Here is a 24,346-nt window from a genome sequence, read left to right as displayed (position 1 = left end):
GGTTAAGAAAGATTAGTCAGAGAGTCTCCAGGAAGGTGGAGTAAATATGTGAGGAGCAATGGACGCGGATAAAATATATATGTGGATATGGATAAAGGCAGGGCGGAAGGTAAAAAAATTTACATGTGGATGTGGGTAAGGATAGAAAGGGAGGTGTTGGAAATGAAAAATGAAAGAAGTACTTGAGTTTAATGGTTTTATAGAAAGGTTTGGATATTCGGATAAAAAAGAGATAAATTAAAGGTCTGAATAGATAGATAAAGCAATGAGACTTTTAGTTGGGGAATCCTAATTGATTAACTTACCTGGCTCTAATACAGTTTGAAACCCTGCAAGTAGTAAAATAACCGAAATTTGGAATGAGCTACATTGTTTAAGATTTACAGATGATGGGAAGCTGTGTTAATGTAGTGGGTTTATTGATCTTTCTTGTTTTTCTTTTTTTGTGTGTGTGTGTGTGTGTGTGTGTGTGTTTTTTCTTTTTTATTTTTTACTATTCCCTTTTTTTTGTTTTTCTTTTTTTTTTTTAACTTTAAAGTTAGCTGGCTTTATTATACTCAAGTGCTTGTTAAAGAACTATACCGGGTATGGGACCTGGGAAGCCGTAAGGGGGTTAGGGAGGGGGGATTATAGGGGGGAGGGGGGAGGGTGGAATTACAGTTTCAATTCTTAGAACAATAAGAATTCACTTGTATACTGCGGCTCGTTTTCCTTTTTTTTCTTTTTTTCTTTTATTTTCTAAAAAATAAACTGAATAGATTAATTGTAGGGATACACCAAAGTGAGGAGAAGAGGGAAAGAGGGAGAAGTAAAGAGGGAGCGAGAGGGGAATGTAAGGAGGGTGAGATGGAGGGAGGGGGAGATGTCTGAGGGGGAAGGGAAGTAGAAGAGGGGAATGCTGGAGGGGAGAAATGAAAGTTGGAGGGGGAGAAGAAAGGGTGTATGGGGGATTGAAGTATTTTTTCCTTTTTTTGTTTTTTGTTACGCACAGTATATAAGTGATTGTATAAAATGAAAATGAAAATGAAATAAATAAAAAAATAATATTGCAAAAAGAATTCTGAACTCTGAAATTTAAAAAAAAAATTGTCACAGGCATTTTTCATTTGCCTTTTAGTTTTAGTTTAGTTTGTTTAGTTTTATTATTATTTATAGGCCGCCCTTTTCCCTGAGGGGACTCAGGGCGGCTTACAAAATATAGGGAGGGGGGTACAAAACAGTAAACATAAAACGATACATAAGTAAAAATAGTACACAACATTCATTCATCATTCGGGTGGGGACAGATTACGATCTTTATCCCCAGGCCTGACGGGATAGCCAGGTCTTGAGGGCTGTGCAGAAGGTCTGGACGGTGGTGAGGGTACGAATCTCCACGGGGAGATCGTTCCAAAGGGTCGGAGCTACTACTGAAAAGGTCTGGCAAGAAAAAACCTGGAGGGATTTTGCATCCCTTGAAAAATTTGCAGTCTTCTTACAGGAGGCATCCAGACAACGATGAGAAAAGAAATGAGAAAAATAAGAAAAAAATAAGTAAGAAAAATAAGTGGCACATGTATTTAATAAATCATAGATATATATTACATTGGTTTTGTTCTTTTCGTGCTTTGCTTTTAATTTTCTTCTGCTTACGTGAGAGCAAACAAAAGTAAACAGCAAAACTGCAATGTAGCCGATGAGAAATCTGAGTGTACTTGTAGTAAAACAACTACATAGTCCTCGACTTACAACAATTCACTTAGTGACCATTCGAAATTACAAGGGCACTGAAAAAAGTGACTTATGACCATTTTTCACACTTATGATCATTGCAGCAGCATCATAGTCATGTGATTTACACTCAGATGCTTTGGAACTGATTCATAGTTACGACAGTTGCAGTGTCCTGGGGTTATGTGATCCCTATTGGAGACTTTCTGACAAGCAAAGTCACTGGGGAAGCCAGTTACACTCAACAGCAGTATTACTAATTTAACAATTGCAGTGATTCACTTAACAAATGGGGCAAGAAGAGTCATAAAATGGGGCAAAAATCACTTAAAGAATTTCTCACTTAGCAACATAAATCTTGGGCTCAATTGTGGTCGTAAGTTGAGGACTACCTGTACTGTACATGAACAGATATTTTCTGCTTATTTCTGGATATCTTCCAGTCTGAAAAAGCTTGAAGGATGAGAGGATGCTTTTTGCTTGAGACCCCAAAGGTTTACCAACAGAGTAGTGTTTTTTTCATCTTTAGCAACTTTTTAAAAGCTATCTGGACTTCAACTCCCAGAATCCCCCATCCTCAACTTGTGCTTATGGATAGAAAGCACTTTATAGTGTAACGTTCCATCAAAGAGCTGCTTTTCAGGAGCTGACCATTCATTCAGAAACCATAGGCAACTCAAACGTGACCTGGTTCTCCTTTGGGGATTGGAAGAGAGCTGCCATACATTTTGACCGTGAGAATGCTTAATTCAGTTTAACAGATTTTAACAAGAGTTAGAAAAGGAACCTTATAGGTCATCTAATCCACCACCCCCCACGCCCAAGCAGGGGCCCCTACACCATTTCTGACAGATGGCAGTTCAGTCTCCTCTTGAAAGCCTCCAGTGATGAAGCTCCCACAACATCCAAAAGGAACTTCTGTTCCATTAGTTGATTGTTTTCACTGTCAGAAAATTTCTCCCCATTTCCAGTTTGTGGAAAGTTGATGCAAAATGTGAAGACCCCAAGAAACACCTTTTTGATTTGGTAGACAGCAAAATGGTGGGAATGGAGCAAAAACACACTGCCAGAAATGGAGGTGGGGCACAGGCAGGTGCTGGGAGATGAGTGGGGAAAACCAGGCACCGTGGTTTTTCCCAATCCACCCCTCCAGATTTTGTCCCAGATGTTCCAGTTCTGCTCAGCCTGGTGGAGGGGCTGTTGTTGCAAGTCAAAACAAGTTTTCCCAGCTGCTTCGAGCACATCTTTACTTGCTGGAGGGGATGGATAAATACGACATGCATTGCGTGTGCACAGTGTGTCTACAAAGAGTGCATCTGTGGGTGGGTGAGTTAAAGAGCAACTAGGATGATTAGGGGAATGGAGACTAAAACATAACGATGAAAGGTTGCAGGAACTGGGCATGGCAATTCTAGTGAAGAGAAGGACCAGGGGAGATAGGAGATCATCTTCCAATATTTGAGGGGCTGCCACAGAGAAGAGGGGGTCAAGCTATTTCCCAAAGCACCTGAAGGCCAGACGAGGAATAATGGATGGAAACTGATCAAGGAGAGATTCAACCTGGAAATAAGGAGGAACTTTCCAACAGTGAGAACAATCAAGCAATGGAACAGCCTTCAGACGTTGTGGGAGCTTCATCATTGGAAGCTTTCAAGAAGAGACTGGACTGCCATCTATCAGAAATGGTGTAGGGTCTCCTGCTTGGGTGGAGTGGGGGGTTGGACTAGATGACCTAGTTAGGTCCCTTCCAACTCTATTAAAAACACCACCGCAAGAAAGAAAGCCAAGTCTGTCCCTAAACCCTTCCCGTTCTCTTTGAGTGCGGGCGGCAACTTCGAAACTAAGAAAACACACCCGTGCCGTCTCTCTCTCATCTCTCCCTCACCAAATTTTCTCAAAGTTCACGGCCGCGCCCTCCCGCGTCGTTCTCCAGGGAAATCTTCCCAGCGCGCGTCACGGGAAGGGTGTGAGCATGCGCAGCGCCCCCCCCCCTGGGGAGATCGGGTTGCCGGAGCCCAATGGGAAGGAGAGCGAGAGTACGGGAGCCAAGGAGAGGGAGGGGGGCAGCGGAGGAGGGAGGGAAAAAACCCGGATGTGGCGCATGCGCGGCGGGGCTTGACTGGACGCGTCTGCGGCAGCAGCAATAACAACACGACGACGACGACGCAGGCGGCAGCGGTCGCCGTCGCTCGGAACGTCCTTCCCTCGCGCCTGGAGGCCGTTGGCGCGCGCGCGCCGTGAGGGAGCCGCGCGCCGCCCCTCCCCCCTCTCCCTCTCGGGGTAGGCGGAGCGAGGAGAAAAGCAGCGGCGGAAGAAGAGGGGAAGGGGCCGGTGAGGCCCCTCACAGGCCGGCCGCGGCGACGGCGGAGCCCCCCAGCGGGGTCCCGACTGAGGTAACGCCCCTTCCGCCTCGAGCCCCCGCTTGGGTTCCTCGGGGCAGCGCGGTCGCCTTTCAGTGCTAGAGAGCTTCAGCCTCCTCCTCCTCACAGGGCGGCGGGGACTGCAACGCCCATCATCCCCAGTCCGTTGGTGGGGAAGGGCAGCGTGGCCCCCCACAGCGGAGGGGAGGCTGCGGCAACCGCGTCGGCGAACGAGAAGAACAAAGGCTCCGGCTTTGCCTCCTCTTCCTCCTCCTCCTCCTCCCCCGGGGACACTCCAAACGGGGCATGTTTGCTTGGGAAGAAGTAAGCAAGTTGCCCGGAGTAGAGGCCGAGGGAGGGAAGCCCCGTCTTCGCGTGAACCGCAAGTGCCAAAAGACTTCAGGGCGTCTCGCCATTCTGCCTTACCTGCCTTTGAGACCCGCTTCTAAAATGGAGCTGGAACCGTTTTTTGTTGTTGTTATTGTTGTTTTTGCGGGGCTGCAGCTGCGCTTCGTTTGCTGCTTGCAGCAAAAGTCCGGTCGGGGGAGGGGGAGGAGAGAGGGTATCGCCAGGAAAAACAAAACAAAACAAACAAACGTATTGCCACGAAGAGAATTAGGGATGGAGCGGGACAAGCTCTCTGTGTGTGTTGGGTGTCGTTGTTGCTCATCGTGGTGGTGGTGGTTTTTTTCCTACTCTGTTGGGTTACTTTGTTCCTGCCAACGACTCAAAAAGGATTTGTTTTTTTTAAAAGGGGGTGGGGGGGCGGGAGAAATATTTGAATTTCTGCATTGTGAATGAGTGCCGATCTCCACGCTCCTTTGGTGTTTTTTTTTTTTTAAATTCCTCGCAGGACTTTTTTGGGGAAGGGAAATGAGATGAACGCAGGAAAAGTCACAGGGAATCGAGTGCAAACTTCATATCTTGTTTCTTTCCAGATGGAGGAAAATATCGGAATGATTGGTGGCGCCTAAGGTGTTTTAATAGGCGCTGGATTGAAAGTTGGTCGCCGAAGGTGTGTGTGTGTGTGTGTGTGTGTGTATAATGCTTTAAATGTTGATTGTGATGAAGAGTTGCATAATATTTCCAATACAGAAGGGGTAGAAAAAGTATCGTTTTCCATGGTGGGGGGGGGGCTGCTTTCGAGGATAATATTTCCTGAATAAGTAGATACATTCTGTGAAAATGTAAGATATTTATCTTTGTTACTAGAATCTGTCACTTAGTTACTGGCAGTGTTATAACATAAGGAACCTGATCGTAGTAGATTTGTTTCTGTTGCAGGGTTCTTTCTATACCACTTGTTTTCAATATTAGTCAATCTGAAACCTCTGTTGAAAAATATTGTAGAAATGAAAACTGATATTGGATATGAATACCAAATTAGCAGATAGATTTTAGCTTTTAGCCAGTTCAGAAATCTTTCCATTATCTGGGGATGCCTGGTCTTCCTTGAGGGTTGAGAAATAGGTAAATGATCACCTTGACATTAGAATTCTTGAAACTTTGAAATAGATTAGAAACTGTGGAATACATAATTCTGACTCTCCATAAGTGTCTCAAGCATAAACTTATTTGTGCCTATGGTAAGAAAAACCTAATTGGACCTAAGGAAAAAGAATCAATCTTGAAATTGATTCTTTGATCTACAATCATTTTAATGTTTTGCTCACCCTCATTCTGTCCAATGTTGGCCTTCTGATAATAGAATTTATGTGGCTTTTTTCTGTATTGCTCTAGAGAAGCTTAGAGAACTCTGGATGAGTTCCTGCAGTGCTGGAAATATCCATTATTATTTGAGGAAATTGCTTTTCTAGATGGAGACCAAAAACAATTTAAAAAGTTTAGATTCCTTTCTATATTACAGAAGAGCATTGGCAAAATTTGTTTATGAATGCTAGAGTTTGATAAGAATTTCCAACAATCTATATGGGCAAGCTTAGGTAAAATCTCAATTAATTTAGTAAGGATTTTTATCAAATTACAGCAATATTCTGCTTGTTAATAACCCACTCCACCCCCAAAAACCCTGTTTAAACCTCGTGCAATCAATCCTCCACCCATGTTATTTCAGTACTGTTAAACTTGATATTTAAACTAGACGTGACTCTTTTAATGTCATATGTCTTCAGTTGAGCGACATCTCTGAGATTCAGTTTCTTTTGTAAACAGTTGTGAATTAAAAATACACTCCTACTGTTCTTCAGAGTAGCCATCCAGTTTCCATTCTATTTGAAAGAACTTTTCCTACTATTAAGTGACAATGAAGAAAATGAGATCTCATTGTAAGAGTTATTTCCTGACATTTACCATTTGTCATTTACTTCTCACATTAAGGCATATGTTATATGTTATAGTTCTGTAGCATTATGATTAATCAGCATATAAGGATGTACATGCTTATGGTGAACTTAACCCAGTTTTCTGAGTTTGCACAATACACTTAGCTGGCTGAGATTGCACAATAAATTTGGTTGACATGTGCTTGGCTGCTTTATGGTTGATGTATCTTGTGAATAGCCTCACTCAGACACAAGTCCCATTGAATTTAATGGTGCTGATTCTCAGGTCCTAGTTTATGTGTTATTCTGTAATAATTGACAACACTTATGCTATTCTTCTGAAACGTTATTGAAACATTAGTCTTTCTGTTTACATGCAGTGTTTTTATCCTTTTTAATGATAACATCTTGCATTTTCACACAGATGATTATAAATGATTCTTTGTTTTGTTTTTCCTTTTGAATGTCTTACTTGAATTTCTTTTTGACAATATTTTGATTAAATATCTGATTAAAAATCCAAATAATGGGCAAAAGAGAAATGCATCAGGTTTATTTTCTTGTAGTTGGATTTGGCTTCCATCTAATGATAAGTTCTATACTCTGAAATGTTACTTTTTAATCCCTTAATTCATGCCTATATATGTATTCTCTTTCTGAGAGTCTTGCTCCTTGATAGAGAGGAAGTTGCCATTGGAAATACAAATATATTATATATCTACAATGATTTAGTGAGAACATGTGTCCCCTTTGGATGTTCATGGACTCCAATTCCTGTGAGCCCCCAGCAACATGACCAGGGGTCAAGGTTGGAATTCTTATTGTGCAATACTTGATAGGCCACAGATTTCTTATTCCCTCTTTAAAAAACCACTTCAGAGCAGTCTTTACACTATTTTACTGCCTACAGAGATAAAGACTTTTGATATAGTATCCTTTCATTAGTTTCTTCCTTGTTATGGCACATGTTTTTCAGGCCTTTGGCTTGTTAACTAGGCTTTTCCTTATTGTAATGGTGTTATTACAGTTCTTGTAAATTGTTTGGTGTCTTACCAAGTGTAAAATAGGATAGAATTTCTATACTAATTAAATAAAGTTCATTTTTTTAAAACTGTAGAACAGGATAGGCAATTAATTTTTTTCAAGCGGCCAAATGAGAAACTGGAACTCTTCGAAGGGCTGAAGCAATAGGTTTGTGAAGGTAGAATAGCTATGTACACATGCATACTTTGGGGGGGGGGGGAAATAGCAGCCATCCTCAGAACAAAAGCAATGAAATCTTATTGTGTGCATAGTGTACTGTTAATTGCATTTGATATCTAATCGCCAATTGACCTCACGGGCTGAACAGGGACAGCCAAAGAGCTGGATCTGGACTGGTCTGGTGTAGAAGAACATTTTTATACCTGAAAAGAGGAAGGACATAATCAGACAGATTGAGATGCTGAACCAGTGAGCATTTCCTTCTGTTGTATGGAAGTTTTGAAGAATAATTTTATTAGTAGGAATAATGGCATGCAAAGGCTTTATGGTTCTATAAAGGAAAAAAAAAGGGATTTATTAGTGGAAATTAGTAGGGGGTGGTGCGAATTCTATTTTCTGGAAGTCTGATTGTATTGAAACAAATTTAAATCACCAATACTAATGATAATTTTAATCTTGTATATGTCTAGATGTAATAATGTGATGTAATGATGCGTTTTATTTCCTTTCCCTACAAAATAATCATATTTTAACTACTAATGTATAATATATGTTTGAAAAAATAATGTTTATCATAGTTTGTCACACAATTTATAGAATATGGGTAGAAAATGGTCAGTCTACCCATCTATATACCCATCTGGCCTGTTGAGGCTTCTCCATTTCTCTTGTAATATATTATTAGCCAGGTAAGAAATGGAGATGAGCACCACCCCTTAGATTGGAAAGGGAAAGCCTTTAGTGTTCCTTTTTTTGCCATGCACTCCTTCAGATTGTTCCACCCAGCTTTACTAAAAAGCTAATAAAACTTAACCTTGCAATTCATCTAAACAGTATTTTTGACATCAGAATTCTAGAATTGGTTTTCCATTGCCTCCCTGGCTTCCTCCTTTTTTTTACTTCTCCAACTACCGGTAGCTAACATCTGGAATTCCAGGATGCCTCTGAATCCCACTACCAAATAGACTTAATTTTGCTTAGCTTCCAAGATTAGCCAAAGTCTGGCTAGGTGCTGCAGCAGTTAATTTTCTATTGTTTCCAATGAAAAAATAACTTTACAAGATGAAAAATGGATTTGGGGAAAGAAAAGTTAAATGGGCTTTTGCACTGATTTTTTTTTAAGGATAGGGCCGGACAAATTGGTGTGAGCAACCATTATTTAAGAAAAAGTTTCCTTTAGAGAAATGTTCACCATCTCTACACAAAAGTGCTTTTATCTGGCTTCTTTTACTACAATGCGTATGATTATAATCTTACATGATTCTTCTGGGTAATAAACTTCATTAAATTCAGTAGTATTTATTTGAAAATTTGCACACTTAGAATTGAGTGAATTGATCAATTGCTCTTTTGTCAACATACTAAATGAAACATAGACACAAACATGATTTTGATTTTATAAAGTGTTGCCTTGTGATAGTTAGAGACAACTCTTATAACATACAACCTGACAAGTAGTTATGTTCATACCTTGGTTGATTTGAGTTTGATTTATTATTCCAATGTATAGTATATGACACTGGTGACAATACACCAATGCATTATTTAAACGCATTTCTATTTTATTTGCATTTCTAAAGATTTTTCCTTTGGAAAGTATTTTATGTTTGCTTTCTTTTGCTTGCTACTATTTTTGAATGTGGTTCATAACTGCATTTACTCTACTGTTCATTACCTCAGAACATTTATAAGAAAGGAGCATATAAATCCTAATTTGTTATGAAAATACAGGTATTTATAGATGAATTCAAAAGGAATGTTTGTAAGTAATGAACATCATTTTCAATGATGATTTAATATTAGTTTCCTTAACCAAACATAATAAACACATCTTTTTTCTGTTTTTCTAACTACCAAAGAGTTTTAATGAATTTGAACTAAAACCCCTTTTTCTGTTTCTCCAATGGCCACTAGACGCTGCTAATGTTGTTATCAAATGCTAGGGAATTATTTTCAAAGCCTCTAATTGAGAAATAATGGAATAGCTTCTATTTGCCCAATGGTACAGTTTTCCTAAGCATATTATCACCATGCATACTTCCAAAATGATTCTCCATCAGACCTCAAATGTCAGTGATGGTGATTACTGAACACATGCCACATGTTCTGCTTAGTAGTTATGGTAGAGTGCTATTGGCAAGAAAAATGCATAGATATTAGCACTTGGTTCCATTAAATTGATTTTAAAGATTCTGTTTTGTCACTTAATATTTATTCAGTCTTCAGCCTAATTTTTTAGCATATGTTGTTATTTTTTGCAGAGTTGAAAATCTCAAGATTGGCTTTAATTGATGGGATCATGCAATCTTAACTGCTCTCCTGAAACTGAGAAGGGTGTGGGTGTGTAAATATGAGATTTCTGTGGGGAGTTCCAAAATGTGGGAGTGGTATTTGAAAATGCCTGTTTTATAAATGGCATTCTCATAGTAACAGAATCTGGAGGATTACAGAAGAAGGTGGCCCTTCAGAAAGCTGGTCTAGAGTTTGAAAAAGTGTAAAGGTTTTCCTTGCTCAGTATGACCAACTTTGGGGAAGGGTAGTGCTCATCTCTGATTCTTAGCTGAAGGAATGTGTTATCCAGAGGCTTCTATCATCATATGGCTAGCATGAAAAGTGGTACCTATTTATCTACTGGCATTTGCATGCTTTTGAATTGCCAGGTTGGCAGGAACTGGGGCAAGTAATGGGAACTTGCCCAGTGGTGGGTTGCTACCAGTTCGCACCAGTTCGGGCGAACTGGTAGTGACAATTGGGACTGGGTTGTCAAACTAGTAGGAACAGCAGCCTGACCATGCCCCTGAACCGGTTCCCTGGTCACCCATGCCGTTGCTGGCATGTTTTTTTGTCATTTTGTAATGTTCTACATATGCGCAGTACAATTTACAGGCAACTGTGCATGCGCAAGCAATGCATGCAAAGTGCGCATGAAGCAAACTGGCAATAATGCCAGCAGCAACCCACCCCTGAACTCACCCCCTCGTGTGACACTTGGGTCTTGAACTTGGGTTGTCGACTTTCCAGCTGACGGCCACAACATTTTAAATGCTGAGCCATTGCGCCACCCTGGTCTAGAGTCATGTAAGCCTTAAAGGGGACAACTGGCACCTTGAAATGCACCTGGCAATTTAGAGTGGTGTAAAAGGGCCATTTGAAATCTCCAGTTATTCTTTATTAGTAGAATATTACTGTGAGATACAAGGCTCATGAATCAGGTGCTGAAGATCCTTTTATCTGTCTCTATTAAGAATAGTGTTTTTAGCTTCTGTTTGTGTTTCCTCATGTCAAATATATCATTTCCCTATATTAAACTTTCAGGTACGAACTGTCATGTACAGTTATACACTTATTTTTCAGAATTTATATGCTGCTCCAATCCTGATGACCTGGGGTGGGTAGCAGTACTGAAAGTAGATCTTCTCCAGACTTGCTGATTAATGATAGGAAACTAAAGCAATCATGCAATTGTCTACCCTGATACATGAACACTTATAGAAGTATAAAAACATGCTTCTAGGGGAAAAAAAGATTTTTTTTCACCCTGAACTGATCATGGTAACAGACAAAGAGTCTTCTTTATGAAGAAAATGTGCAAGGTATTGGATTATCTTCTTCACAATTTAATGGATCGCCCAGTGTCTAAAGAAAGGAATGAGCTAGAATATTAAAGAAGGATATAGCTCGGTGGTTGAGTCCTTCCCCCTTTAGAAGTTCTTCTGGCAACAAAGTAGAAATGGAAGAACCTAAGGAAAGAGGGAGTTTTTAATTCACACATTAACAATTCCCTATGAGTTTTTAACATATCACTCTATTACTTTTTATGGAGCTAAACATTGGTAAATGATTGTTACTGAGGCATTAGGTAAGCTATGCAAAGGCTGTAATGATATTTAAAGCATGCAGAGAATGCTTCCCAATGCTGTCTCTTAATTGTTCCAAGTATCCCTTTGGGGCTGAAATATTCTGAGGAATGAAAAGGGGGCATTACATTGCATCAGCAGAGCACCTTCTTAATTGGAAAAGCTGTCATTCCTTGAATTCTGTTGCTTGTGTTAAAAAGATGGCTGGGTTGATAGCATAGATTGGAATTTTATGGAGACTGACTGAAGCCACATGGATATGTTAATGGTGGTTCTGTAATTCAACCAATACTTGTGTATTACTAATGCTTTCTCAGAAATGATTTTGGAGCTTCCCAGTTATCTTGAAAGTTAAGCGTTAATTTTAACTCTTATCTAGGAGTGCTGACTATCTTCCAATCAGTATCTTTTCCAGAATTTAAAAGTCAGCTTCAGTAGTTTGCAGTGTTGAAAGCAAGGAAATTATTAAACATGAAATGCTATTACTGAAAGCTGAGAAGACAGCTACATGTAAAAATTATTGAGATTATTTTTGGGCCTAGTGAGGGCTAAGCACTAAGATTGGATTCATTACGGTCTTTAGATTCTTTGGAGGTTGTGTGACTTCCTCCAGCCATTTCCAACACTATCTTTCCCTTGAGCATGAACTTTTGCTGGAAGAAAGTCTGTGAGTTTAATAACATTTGACTGAAATGCTGTCGTTTAAGCTTCCTCTCCTAGAGTGTTAGACATGTGCGGATGTTCTCTCAGCAGGTGCCATTGTTCAATTTGTGACTGTCACCTGGAGCTATGCAAAGATCTGAGGCACATATTAGTGTTTTAAAACTGAAAAGAAGAAAAATGGAAATAATGAAGGAAGTACATGAGTGGTGTGTGAAGAAAATCAATGACAAGAGCTTGCTTGCCTTTTGTAATATTTGGATCTAGGGCCACCCAAGAAAATTGAACAAGACAGATTCACATTATCTGAAAAGAAAGAATTAATATAACATTTGCTATCACAAGATAGCTTTGAGACTGCTAACGGAAGGTGAAACAGAGCCATGGATAGTAAAAACTATGGGAAAAGGCTTGCCAGTAAATGTAAGCATTTAAGCCCAGAGAGCTAACTGACTTGGTTCTTGGAAGCTTGTTGGCTGTCTTTAGAATGCTGGGAAAATTGGGATCCTGGACAAGATAAGTCTTTTCTCTTTTATGCTTTTGAGATGAAAAAACATTAAGCAACTTGTGGTGCAAATTTGGAATGAAATGGGTAGCTGCCTCTTTCATCCCTTATCATGTAGAGCAGGGGCCAACCTTGGTAACTTTAAGCCTCCAGGCTTAAAGTTGCCAAGGTTGGAGACCCCTGATCTCAAGTCTGACCTAGAAAACAACTGCAACAACAAAATGTCTGTGAAACAGGTTACAAAAAGAGGTTCAGTGTGCAGGAGGTTAGTTTTCCTCCTTTGAGCCCTTTTTACTCGTGTAATTGCTACCGTAGTTTTATATAAGCATGTTTTATGTATACATTTTGAAAATAAAATAAAATTATGCAGTGCTTTAGACTGGCGGGCAGAAATGTGCTTTAGAGTATATGGGATTGCAAATATAGGGCCTTTCTATAACTCCCTTTTTTAGAATTGCACAACAGCTGCAAGATGCCAAAAAAGGTGTGGCTATTTTCAAGTGTTGCAGACAGGTGCTACTTTCACTGCACGCTTGGAAACAGATTTTTATCTCATTTGTTTCTTTGTTTGGAATTTAAAGTCAGATTTATTAATTTAACCCTGTGTTTCCAGTTTTATCTTAATTTGATATCTGCCTTTCCCTGATTGCCTATTGCATCTATCATTCAACTGCTGCTTTCGGTACTCATTATTATATAACCTCCTCCTTTTCTCAGATTTGTTTTTTCAAGGTTTCAATATCAAGAAGTTCCTTAAAGTAAACTTAATGCACTTGAATTTGTTTTATGTATGTTTGCATAAATTCAGAGCAGGGAACAGTCCATTTTCTGGAGCGAGGGACAGGAGGCTCCAGTGGATGGTATTGACACAGCCATTTGGGATGAAGCTGAAGACACGCCTCTGTGCTCCACCCTTCCTTCACCACTTCATCTCAGTCCGGCTAAAGACGAGACATATTTTTAACTTCTCCTGTAATTTCTATCTCTACTGGAACCTCCTTGCCTCTGCAGCCAGTGTAGCTAGCTCTTTGCTCTAGCTTGTAAGTAGCTCTACGTGGTTTTCCTTTCCAACCACCAGGGAGTGTTACTTTGTATCCTTGGGATCGGAGAGAGTGTTGAGGTCGCGGCAGCCATTTCCGGCTTTGCCAAGCACGTGGCGCCGATCCCTGGGGTTTTTTATGCGATCGGGAGGCTAGAGGCTAGGGATTCCCAGCCCCGAGCGCCCCCCCTCCCAATTGCACCAATCTACTGGAAACGTCTTCAGCGGCTGGATTCGAGCCACAGAGAGCATGGAGCGCTGGGAAGAGTGCGAAGAAGTTTTTTGTTTTCTTATTTTGAACTGTGAGCGCACTGCGGAGCGGAGGAGAGCGCACGAAGTGACCCGGGCCGAGGCAAGCCTCAGCGACAGTCCCCAAACACATCGTTCTCGGTGCTGAGGCAGGGGCTGTCCAGAAGGGGAGAAAGCATCATTCATTCAGTTTGTTTTCTCCTTAACTGTTGCAGCGGAAGAGAGGGAGAGCCAGGAGTCTGCTCAAGGAGGGTGAGTAGTTTTTTTCTTTATTTTCCTTATTCCCCCACGTGGCCAAGATGGCGGAGGAGGCGGGGGGATCTCCTTCTCCCCCATGCTCCCCTGCGGAGGGACCTTCAACCAGGCAGTGACCCACTGCTTCTGCCAGGGCCCTTAAGGCTGCAAACTCCCGCCCCTCTCGTGCCACCCAGAGGGACGAATTGAGGAGGCACAAGGCTCTCTCAAAGACCTTTTCCAGGGCTGAAAAACTTGAGGGCCTTGCAAGGTACGCTTAATGCCTCCCCCCCCCCATTCCAGATCCCCATTGGGGGGTGAGTTCCAGCCTGGACTCCCTCCAGATTCCCCACGGAGATTTTTTGGGGAAAGGTTTCCTTCCCCTCCTCTTTCCCTGGAGGACCAGGATTTGGACTTGGAAGATTCCTGTGCCCACATGTATCCTAGGGAGGATCAGGCCCTGACCAAGTCCAGTGTAGCTCCCCAAGCTGGGGTAACTCAGGAACCAGAGAATTCCACTGGGATTCTCTGGATGTAGATGATCTGCCAAGGGGGCTGCAAAATCTCATTGAAAGAGCAATTGCCTCTGGAATTGCGCATGGATTGCAGCAGCAGACTGCTCAGTCCTTAGCACCAGATCAAGGTGGGAATCCTAGGGCCAGCTCATCCCAGGCTCGGCCTCCATCCAACCCCGTGAGCTGCCTTACCTCTCCTTCCCTCATTAGTGAAGGTTCAGTAACGGGGGACAGACCCCAGAGAGATCATGACCTGTCTGAGGATGAGGAGGATGACAAGCTGGAAACTCCGGCATTTACTGGACTATTCCCCCCAAATTTATTCCGGCCTCTTCTACGCAAAGCGCGTGCTACTGCACAGGTAGCCCTGGGGCCCAGTCTTTTTTGAATTTCCTGGAAGTCATCAAGAAGCAATGGGAAAAGCCCACCACCTTCCCAACAGACATTTTTATAACATTGAGCCAGATTTTTCCCAAGCATTACAGTTACCAGCCATGGACCCACCTGTGGTGGCTCTGGCGTTGCTTGCATCCCTGGTGGCCAAGGACGTCGCAGACAACCTTAAGGCAGATGACAGGAAGGCGGAGATAACCCTGAGGAAAACATTCCAGTCAGCGGCCTGGCAGCAGCATCGGCTTCATTCTTCAATCGCACAGCGATCCTGTGGATGGAGAAGAGCCAGTAACGCATTCCTCCAAGGATGTGTGACTGCATCAGAATTTGAACAAGTTAATGGCAGTTGCGCAGTTTTTGGCTGATGCCACACTAAACGTGATGAAGTTTGCTTCCAGGGCTATGGCGTCATCTGTGACCTCCTGTCGCCTCCTCTGGCTCAGGGAGTGGCAGGCAGATAGCAAGTCCAAAAGGCAGCTGGCATCAGGGCTACACAGGGGGCTCTGTCTTCGGGGCAGCCCTGGAACTGCTCCTCATGGAGGACAAAAACAAACAAAAAGTCTTACCCACCTCGTCGAAGAAGGTGGAACAAAGGTCAACCCTGTTTTACCGCAAGCCCTCGTACCGGCCCCTGGAACAAGAGGCTCAGCAGAGCAGGTAGTCTTTTCCCAGGTCAGAGAGGACATCTGACCGCAACTTCAGTAGGGACAGATCCCACTTCCAGCCTCAGAGTAAGCGGCCCTTTCGAGGGGGAGGTGGGCGCTCCTACCACCGGGGCAAATAGGTTGAACCCGATCCCACCATTGGCAGTCGCATGGCTCTCTTCTCCGAGGCCTGGGCGAGAATTTCCTCTGACGCCTGGATAATCAGCACTGTCTCACATGGGCTTCGGCTAGAGTTCCTCTCCATCTCCCCCAACCACTTTCGCACATTTCCCCCTGCGCAAAATCTAGACAAACACAGGTGGATGCGTCAGGCCATTGAGCATCTGCTTGACATCGCCGCGATAGAACCGGTCCCCTCGGACCAGGTGGGCCGGGGGTTCTACTCAAATCTGTTCCTCGTGCCGAAAGCTTCGGGGGGCTGGAGAGCTATTCTCGACTTGAAGCTCTTGAATAAACATCTTGTGTACCGCAAGTTCAAGATGGCCTCGCTTAAATCCATTCCAGCAGGCATATGGGAGGGGGATTACATGGCTTCTATAGATCCCCTGGAGGCTTATCTCCATATTCCCATCCTCCCACGCCACAGGCAGTACCTGCGGTTTTCCTACCTGGGCTGCCACTTCCAATACAGAGGCCTTCCCTTTTGGTTATCCTCTGCACCTAGAGCATTCACCAAGGTACTGGCAGTGGTGGCAGCCTACCTAAGGGCCTTTCCCATTAGGCTATATTGCTACCTGGATGACGCCCTCGTCCAGGGGGCATCCCTGGGTCAGACGAGGGCGGACCTCTGGCAGGTCGTGGACACCCTTCAGGGGCTGGGGTTCTCCGTCAACTTTGAAAAGAATTCCCTCACCCCGTCAACTAGAATTCTCCATTTAGGAGCAGACATAGACTCCCGTGCAGGAAAGGTTTTTCTCTCCCCGGACCGTAGGGCCAGTTTGGTTAAGATGATTAAGCAGGTTCGTAGGGACCGTTATGTTCCCATAGCCTTTCTATCCAGTTTATTGGGAAAACTCATATCCTGCATCGAGGTAGTACCGTGGGCATGGTTGCACGCCAGGACTCTGCAGTGGCGACTCCTACCGTTCTAGAGAGCCAACACCAGCAGCTCACCGGCCAAGGTCGAGGCCACCCCTCAGATACGGATTTTCCTCAAGTGGTGGCTGTCCCCAGTCTTGCTCAAGCGGTGCGAGTTCAGGGACCAGGAGCGCCTCGTTCTCACCACAGATACCAGCGTGTTCAGCTGGGGGGCGACCCTGGGGTCCCAGTTGGCGCTGGGCCGGTGGTCCTGGCAGGAACTCCAATACAATATCAACTGGCTGGAGCTCCGGGCGATCCATCTGGCGCTTCGATATTTCCAGACCGCTGTTGAGGGTCATCACGTCCTGGTACTCACCGACAACGTGGCGGCCAAGGCCCATATCAATCAGCAGGGCGACACGTGTTCCAGGGCATTGCACACCTAAGCGATGTCGCTGGGCAGCTGGGCAGAGAGACATCTGCGGTGGATCCAGGCGGAGCACATCACGGGGATCGACAACCATCAGGCCGTCTGGCTCAGTCGAGAGATGGTGGACAACGGAGAGTGGATCCTGTCCCAGGAGCTGTTCCAGAGCATCTGGCGGAGGTTCGGACGGCCAGTATTGGACCTCTTCGCCACTCCAGCCAACAACAAGCTTCCACAGTTCTTCTCTCGGTTCCCAGCTCAGGGAACGGAAGGAATCGACGCTCTTTGTGCAAGGTGGCCAAGGGGACTTCTGTACGCTTTTCTTCCCCTCCCCCTCCTTCCCGGGATAGTTCAGAAGCTAGTCAGGGTGCAGGCAGAGCTGATCCTGGTGGCTCCTCACTGGCCGAGGAGACCCTTGTTCGCGGACCTCAAGATCATGTCAGTCCAGCCTCCATGGCGGATACCGGAGGGGGAAATAGAGCTGCACCAAGGGAAGCTGATGCACCTGGAACCACACTGGCTGCAACTAGCCGTGTGGAGATTGAGCAGGAGCGCCTAAAGGGAGCTCAATTTTCTCTGCGGGTGATTAGAACCATAGAGGCCTCTCGCAGAAATGCCACCTTGAGGATCTATGGCTCTACATGGGTGGCTTTCATTTCCTAGTGCCAGGCAAAATGGATTGAGCCCACCAGGGCCTTGGTACCGCAGGTCCTGGAATTCATCCAGGATGGTCTAGACAAGGGCCTCGCCCGGGGGACTGTGCGCAGGCAACTAGCCGCCCTTGCCACGATCCTCCCGGGCGTGGGCCCAGTTCCTCTCACCCAGCTTCCTGTTGTGAAGAGGTTCCTTTGGGGGGTCTTCAACCTGTACCCCCCAGTGGTGCATAGATTCCCCACATGGAATCGCCCCACTGTGCTACGGGCTCTCATGGAGGAGCCCTTTGAGCCATTAGAATGGTTAGCATGAAACACCTAACCCTTAAGGTGGTATTCCTAGTCGCCATCACGTCGGCTAGAAGGGTGTCAGAGTAGGAGCACTCTCCTCTAGGGAGGACTTGTGCATGTGCCACAACAACAGGGTCATTTTGAGGTTGGACCCAGCCTTCCTAAGGTGAATTCCATATTCCACCGTTCCCAGGAACTTGTTCTCCCTGATTTCTGCCCTAACCCGGCTAGAGAACGGGAACAGCAGTGGCACAGTTGGACATCAGACAGGCCCTGTGTATTTACCTGAAGTGGACGGCCTCCTTCCAAAGGTCAGAGGCACTCTTCCTATCTTTCCAACTGTCATCTCTGGGTAGGAGGGTAACGCCTTCCACCATTAGCTGGTGGATCAGCTTAGTCATATCCCTAGCATACGAATCCCAGAGGTTGCCAGTGCCGGCCGGCATCACAACACACTCAAGAAGCGTTGCCACCTCGGCGGCTTTGGCCTCCCAGGCCCCCATAGAGGACATTTGCAGAGTGGCTACACGGGCATCCCCATTGCTGTTTATCCAGCAGGTTATTGCAGAGCATGAGTTCCCCGCCCATGGGACTTAGCTTTGGTAGGTCTCATCCACTGGAGCCTCCTGTCCCTTGCTCCGGAAAATGGCAGTTGGTCTTACCTGAACTGCTATTTTCTGGGCTCGGACTGAGGCTCCAGTTCCCGCCCTAGGTAGTAGGATAGCTGGGGTGGTGGGAGTTCTCCTTTGTGCCTTGTTTTCAGGTCTGAGGGGAGCTCACTTTGATGAAGTGGAGAAGGAAGGGTGGAGCACAGAGGCGTGTCTTCAGCTTCATCCCAGTCTCATGGCCAAATGGGTGTGTCAATACCATCCACTAGAGCCTCCTGTGCGAGCCCCCAAAATAGCAGTTCAGGTAAGACCAACTGCCATTTCCACTCCCTCCCAGAGCTTTGGTGCCTAAAAAATTTGTACTCTCCCTTGCTAAAGAGAGCAAAACAGCAGCATCAGAGTACTGCTTTGGTGGTTGTAGAAAGACAGGAAACATTTCCAAGCGATATAATTTTTTTTTTCTAAAGCAACTGTACTCTTAATTATTCAGGTGAAGGGTAGATAAAAGACTGCAGTCCAATTCCACAGTTTTGTTTATTTTAGAATAGCTGTGCTCTGAGGTCCAAGGTATGTTCATGTGTGATAGAATATTCTTCGCTTGGTTGAATGGTAAATCAATTGGTAAAATATGTTTTATCTTTTTAAGCAATTTTTCAAGCATTTTGGTTTGTCTAGAGTTAGTAAAGGGGGAATCCTTGACTTATGACCACAACTGAACCCAGAATTTATGTCACTAAGGGAGAAATTTATTAAATTAGTTTTGTCCCATTTTACGACTTTCCTTGCTGCATTTCTTAAGTGAATCACTGCAGTTGTTAAATTAGTAACAACTTTGCTTGCTAAAAAGTCTCAAAAAATGGTCACATGACCCCAGGATACTGCAACTGTCATGAATATGAACCAGTTGTCAAGCGGCCGAATGTAAATCATGTGACCTTGGGATTGCTGCAATGGTAATAAGTGTGAAAAATCTTTCATAAGTCATTTTTTCCAGTGCTGTTCAAATGGCCACTAAACAAACTGCCATAAGTCGAGGACTACGTGTAGTATGTTGCTGAATTTCTGTTACACAATGTTGTTGGATCTGAGCTAAACTGTTCAGAACCTCAGTTCCATTTTTACTCTGTCTCTTGAGTGCTTTATTATTTTGTTATGGAGGTCTGTATGGTTGTATTTTTGGAAGGCAATATATAAAGATGAGGATGAGAAGAATGGAACAACTATATCTTGTGATACTTCTAAGAAGGCTGTTTTTTTATGAGAAGAGAGGCACAGAAAGTGAATAACCTAAAGAGAGGTGCAACTTTGCTGGATGATGATGGGTCCTTGTCTCTTCTATTACACCCTTTGCCTCTGCTGCATGATGCAGCTTCTGTTGAGTTCTTGTGGGTAGTTGTTTTTCCCTCGCTTGTGGATTGTAAGTGTGCCCTTGTCCTTGTTGTTTTTGTGTTTTCTATGCTGTGTTTACTTGTTGTAGCTGGCCAGAGTCACGATTTTTTAGATGAGCAGATATATTAATTGGAAGAAGAGAAAGAAAGAAAGAAAAGTGGAGAAAGGAAGGAAGAAAAGACAAGACAGTTGAATTTTACACTTCCGTTGTCACCATCTTTCTGGAGAATGGAAACACTTTGACAAGTGCTAGGGCTCTCACAACATGAGCAACTTAGCTGCAAACTGTGAATAACAACAACAACAACAACAACAACGAAAAGCAAATTGAAGTTTCACTTTCTGGCTCTACAGTAGTTGCTTTGAAGTATCAAACCAGAGAACAGGGGCCTTATCTCCTTTTGAGATGAACACAGAAGCCTCCATATTATAATTTTAGAATGAATGTAACTGCAGATAAGAAGGAAAAATGTAAATCTAGCTTTTACCACTGATTTAAAAAAAAAGAAGAAGCAACATCTCAACAGTCTCCCATAGAATTGTGGGGAGACTAGACCCAGATCTTTTAAGTGGGGTCTGGACTCATGTAGATTAAGATTGTATCAAATAAGCAAGAATTAAGTTGGCCAAACTCCCAAAACTTTTCCAAAATAAAAGCCAGAGACAGATTCTTTGAAGCAGAGAACAATTTCCAAATATCAGGATCCATAGAGCAAAACCACACACTTGAAAATAGAATAATCTATTATATTATGTCTGATAAATTTTGCTTCTCCAGCCAGGTGATCCTGACTAATAACTGCTTCTATAAATTGCAACTTTGGTTCAAAACTTTTAAGAGCACTTTCTGTTAACTCCCTAGAGCAGTGGTTCCCAAACTTGGCAACTTTAAGACTTGTGGACTTCAACTCCCAGAATTCTCCAGCCAGCTCTGTTGGCTGGAGAATTCTGGGAGTTGAAATCCACAAGTCTTAAAGTTGCCAAGTTTGGGAACCACTGCCCTAGAGCCATGATGGCAAACCTGTGGCACGCAGAGCCCTCTCTGTGGGCACGTGAGCGTCGTCCCAGCTTAGCTCCACTGCACCTGCGTGGGTGCCCCCCACCAACCAGCTGGTTTTTGGGTCTCTGCCATGCATATGTGGGGGGGGGCACATGTGGGAGATGTGCATGCGTGCATAGTGGGGCGGGGCACATGCATGGGGGTTGAATGTGCATGTGTGGGGGAAGGCACACACGGGGGTCACACGCACATGCGTGGGGGCGGGGCACAACGGGGGGTTTGCTCATTACATTATGGATGTATGTGTGCACATGTGTGCTTTTGGCACTTGGCGACGAAAAGGTTAGCCATCCCTGCCCTAGAGATTACTGGCTCAGAATATGTCATCGTCTCTTGCGTTAGTTCTGTTATTCTCAGATTCCCTGTCCATCTGCCTTCTCTACACATCAAACAGTCATCATTTTTTTGCTCAATGACTGTTTTCTTGACTCCAAGTCACACCCTCCCTCACTTCCGTCCTGTCCCCACAGAAGTTCATCTTCACTCCTACCACAGTTCCTCCTATGTTTTCCTAAGTCCTCTACTTCTTCTGAAAACTAACTCACCCTATAACTGTTTACAATCTCCATATTGCTAATATTTTTCTAGCAATCTTTATCCCTTTTCCAGGTATTCTTTTTTCCAGGTGATCTCCCTTCCCCTTTGATATCTCATGCCTACTTCCTTTTAAGAAAAGTTTTTTTTAAAACAATAACAGGAATTGAGAAGAACCTCTTGGGCAAGTCCAGACAAATTTTCTCCTCTTCCCCCCTTCCCCACCTTGGACTTTAAAGTGATAAATAAACCCTGTTGTCTTACCTGGGCCAATCTAGACTTGCCTGTCTTGTCCTCCCACATGTTCCTAAGCATTGCTGCTGTTTCTAAATCAGGATTTCCTAAATGTTTTGCCATCACACCTCACTTTACTGTAATCTTGTTGTACAAGTATCGGTAATCCTCAATTGAGCCCAAAATTTCTGTTAAATTTGTTAAATGAGGTTTGCCCCATTTTATTCCATTTTACTTTTCTTGTTAAGTTGGTGACACGGTTGTTAAGTAAGGCTGGTTTCCCCATTGACCTGTCTTGTCAGAAGGATCACATGACTCTGGGACACTGCAACTGTCATAAATATGAACCAGTTGTCAAGCATCCAAATGTAAATCTCGTGACCATGGAGATGCTGCAATGGTTGTTAAGTGTGAAAAATGGTCATAAGTCACTTTTTTCAGTGCCATTGTAACTTCAAATGGTCACTGAATGAACTGTTGTAAGTCAAGGACTATCTGTACATACTTGCCCTAAAACTCAAAAAGTACAATACAAACAATGCAATGAAACTTGGATAAAGGTGGATTCATTGAAGCAATGTACCTAAAAAATTCTTCACACTTCTCTTGGACCAACATAAATTTTGGGCTCAATTGTGGTCATAAGTTTGAGGACTACCTGTATTGGATTTGCAAGGTTAGCCCAATTCAATTCCAATCTATGCTCTTTGAAAAAACTGGAAAGGGAAAGATGGCACATTTTATTAAAAAAAAATAAAACAGCAACCCTCCAACCTTTATGTTTTTGGGAAAGAAGTATGTTTGAGTTAGACTACTTCTCCATCCAATTCATTTTACTCAATTTAAATATTATAGTGGTAACTGAGAGAAATATGGCAGACCCACAGAAAACATTTCGTGGCTGTTCTTGTAATGTTTCGCCATTTCTTTTCTTTTAGGCTTTCCCTAGACGTAGTCTCTGGCCCACTGGTTGGCAGAGATCTTTGGTCTTGAAGTGAGAACTGTACCAATGGACAGTATGTCTATTACCAACACGCCAACCAGTAATGATGCTTGCCTGAGCATTGTTCACAGTTTGATGTGCCATCGACAAGGAGGGGAGAGTGAAACATTTGCAAAGAGGGCTATTGAAAGCTTAGTTAAAAAACTCAAGGAGAAAAAAGATGAACTGGATTCCTTGATCACAGCCATAACCACAAATGGAGCTCATCCTAGCAAATGTGTTACCATTCAGAGAACGCTGGATGGAAGGCTTCAGGTTAGTAGAAGCATATCTAGTGCTGTGATGTTCTTTATTTTATGTAGTGACAAAGAAAGAATGGAAAATCGCCATGCTTGCCTATAACCTGTGGAAATGGTGCTTACAGATGAATGTTTTTGTAGTGTTCAGTAGAGTATAAAATATTTCCTTCATTTCTTGGATGATTTTCCTCTGATTTTCCAGTGAATTTTTCCCATGATTTCCAATCTTTTTAGGTGGCTGGTCGAAAGGGCTTTCCACATGTAATTTATGCACGGTTATGGAGGTGGCCTGATCTTCACAAAAATGAACTCAAACATGTCAAATATTGCCAGTATGCATTTGACTTGAAATGTGACAGTGTCTGCGTGAATCCATATCATTATGAGCGTGTTGTGTCACCTGGCATTGGTAAGTTTGTTCATAAATCCATGCAAATTGTTGGATTTAAATTAGAAATTGGGTTAGCTTTAATAACAGATTCCTGACTCCCCTATTTTCTGAGTCATCTGTTTTGATTTCTACCTTGCAAGGCAGTAGATTCCAGACTGCTGGAAAAGATTCTTGTGGTTGGTCAAGGGATCTTTCAACATTGTATTTTTCTCCCTATTCTCTTTGGTTGTAGGGAAGATATACTAGGAACAGTGACAACCAGAAACAAGGTTGCAGTGCTGAAGTGCAATGTTAGTCATTCCAGCAGGGTTTTTTATTTTTATTTCAAAGAAAGAAACTTAAAACTCCCGGGAGATATTCCGGAGAGAACAGCTGTCATTTAAAATATTCCAGATTCTTTCCTGCCACTATAGTGAGGAATTAGTCAAATTTCTCCAAATGATTTCTTCTGCAAGAAATGTTCTCCTGGAGCTCCATAGAGACATGGTCCCTTCTGGCCTTGGATCCTCCAGTGATCTTGAATTCTTTGCTTACCCTTCCTTATCTTTGCATTGCAGCATTCAAGAGACCTTTTGTTTCATAGTTGTGGGTTTTAATGTTACATCCTACTGCTGTTGAGGGTCAAGGCAAGTTTTGTGACAATTGAGCCGTCTTTTGCAGCCTTTAGGCTAAATAGCCTTGAAAAGCTAGAAAGATGGTTGGACTCAAAGTGTACTTGGATGGAAGAAATCCTTGAGGGCTACATTGAGAAATCAAAACACATTCTGGAAAACAAAAAGCAGTGGCAAATAGTTTAGTGTTAATACTAAGAAAGCCACATACTGG

At 43.3% G+C, this 24,346-nt stretch overlaps 1 protein-coding gene across 2 annotated transcripts in view; it reads left to right on the top strand.

The window, feature by feature from the left end:
- The first annotated feature begins 3,806 nt into the window (after positions 1 to 3,806).
- Positions 3,807 to 24,346, top strand: part of SMAD4 (SMAD family member 4) — a 38,555-nt gene continuing 18,015 nt past the window's right edge. Inside the window, exons 1-3 of one of the 2 annotated variants that reach the window (XM_032214747.1) lie at positions 3,807 to 4,103; positions 22,827 to 23,146; positions 23,365 to 23,539. In XM_032214747.1, the coding sequence (XP_032070638.1) occupies positions 22,898 to 23,146; positions 23,365 to 23,539 (424 nt within the window). In that variant the 5' untranslated portion in view covers positions 3,807 to 4,103; positions 22,827 to 22,897. Of the gene's footprint in view, positions 4,104 to 4,178; positions 4,395 to 22,826; positions 23,147 to 23,364; positions 23,540 to 24,346 lie in introns of those variants that run through there. The other variant, XM_032214748.1, reaches the window with a different exon arrangement.

Source organism: Thamnophis elegans, chromosome 3 (genome assembly GCF_009769535.1).
Source record: "Thamnophis elegans isolate rThaEle1 chromosome 3, rThaEle1.pri, whole genome shotgun sequence".
Lineage (NCBI taxonomy): Eukaryota > Metazoa > Chordata > Lepidosauria > Squamata > Colubridae > Thamnophis > Thamnophis elegans.
The sequence above is the reverse complement of the archived record's forward strand: the minus strand, read 5'-3'. Positions and strand labels throughout refer to the sequence as shown.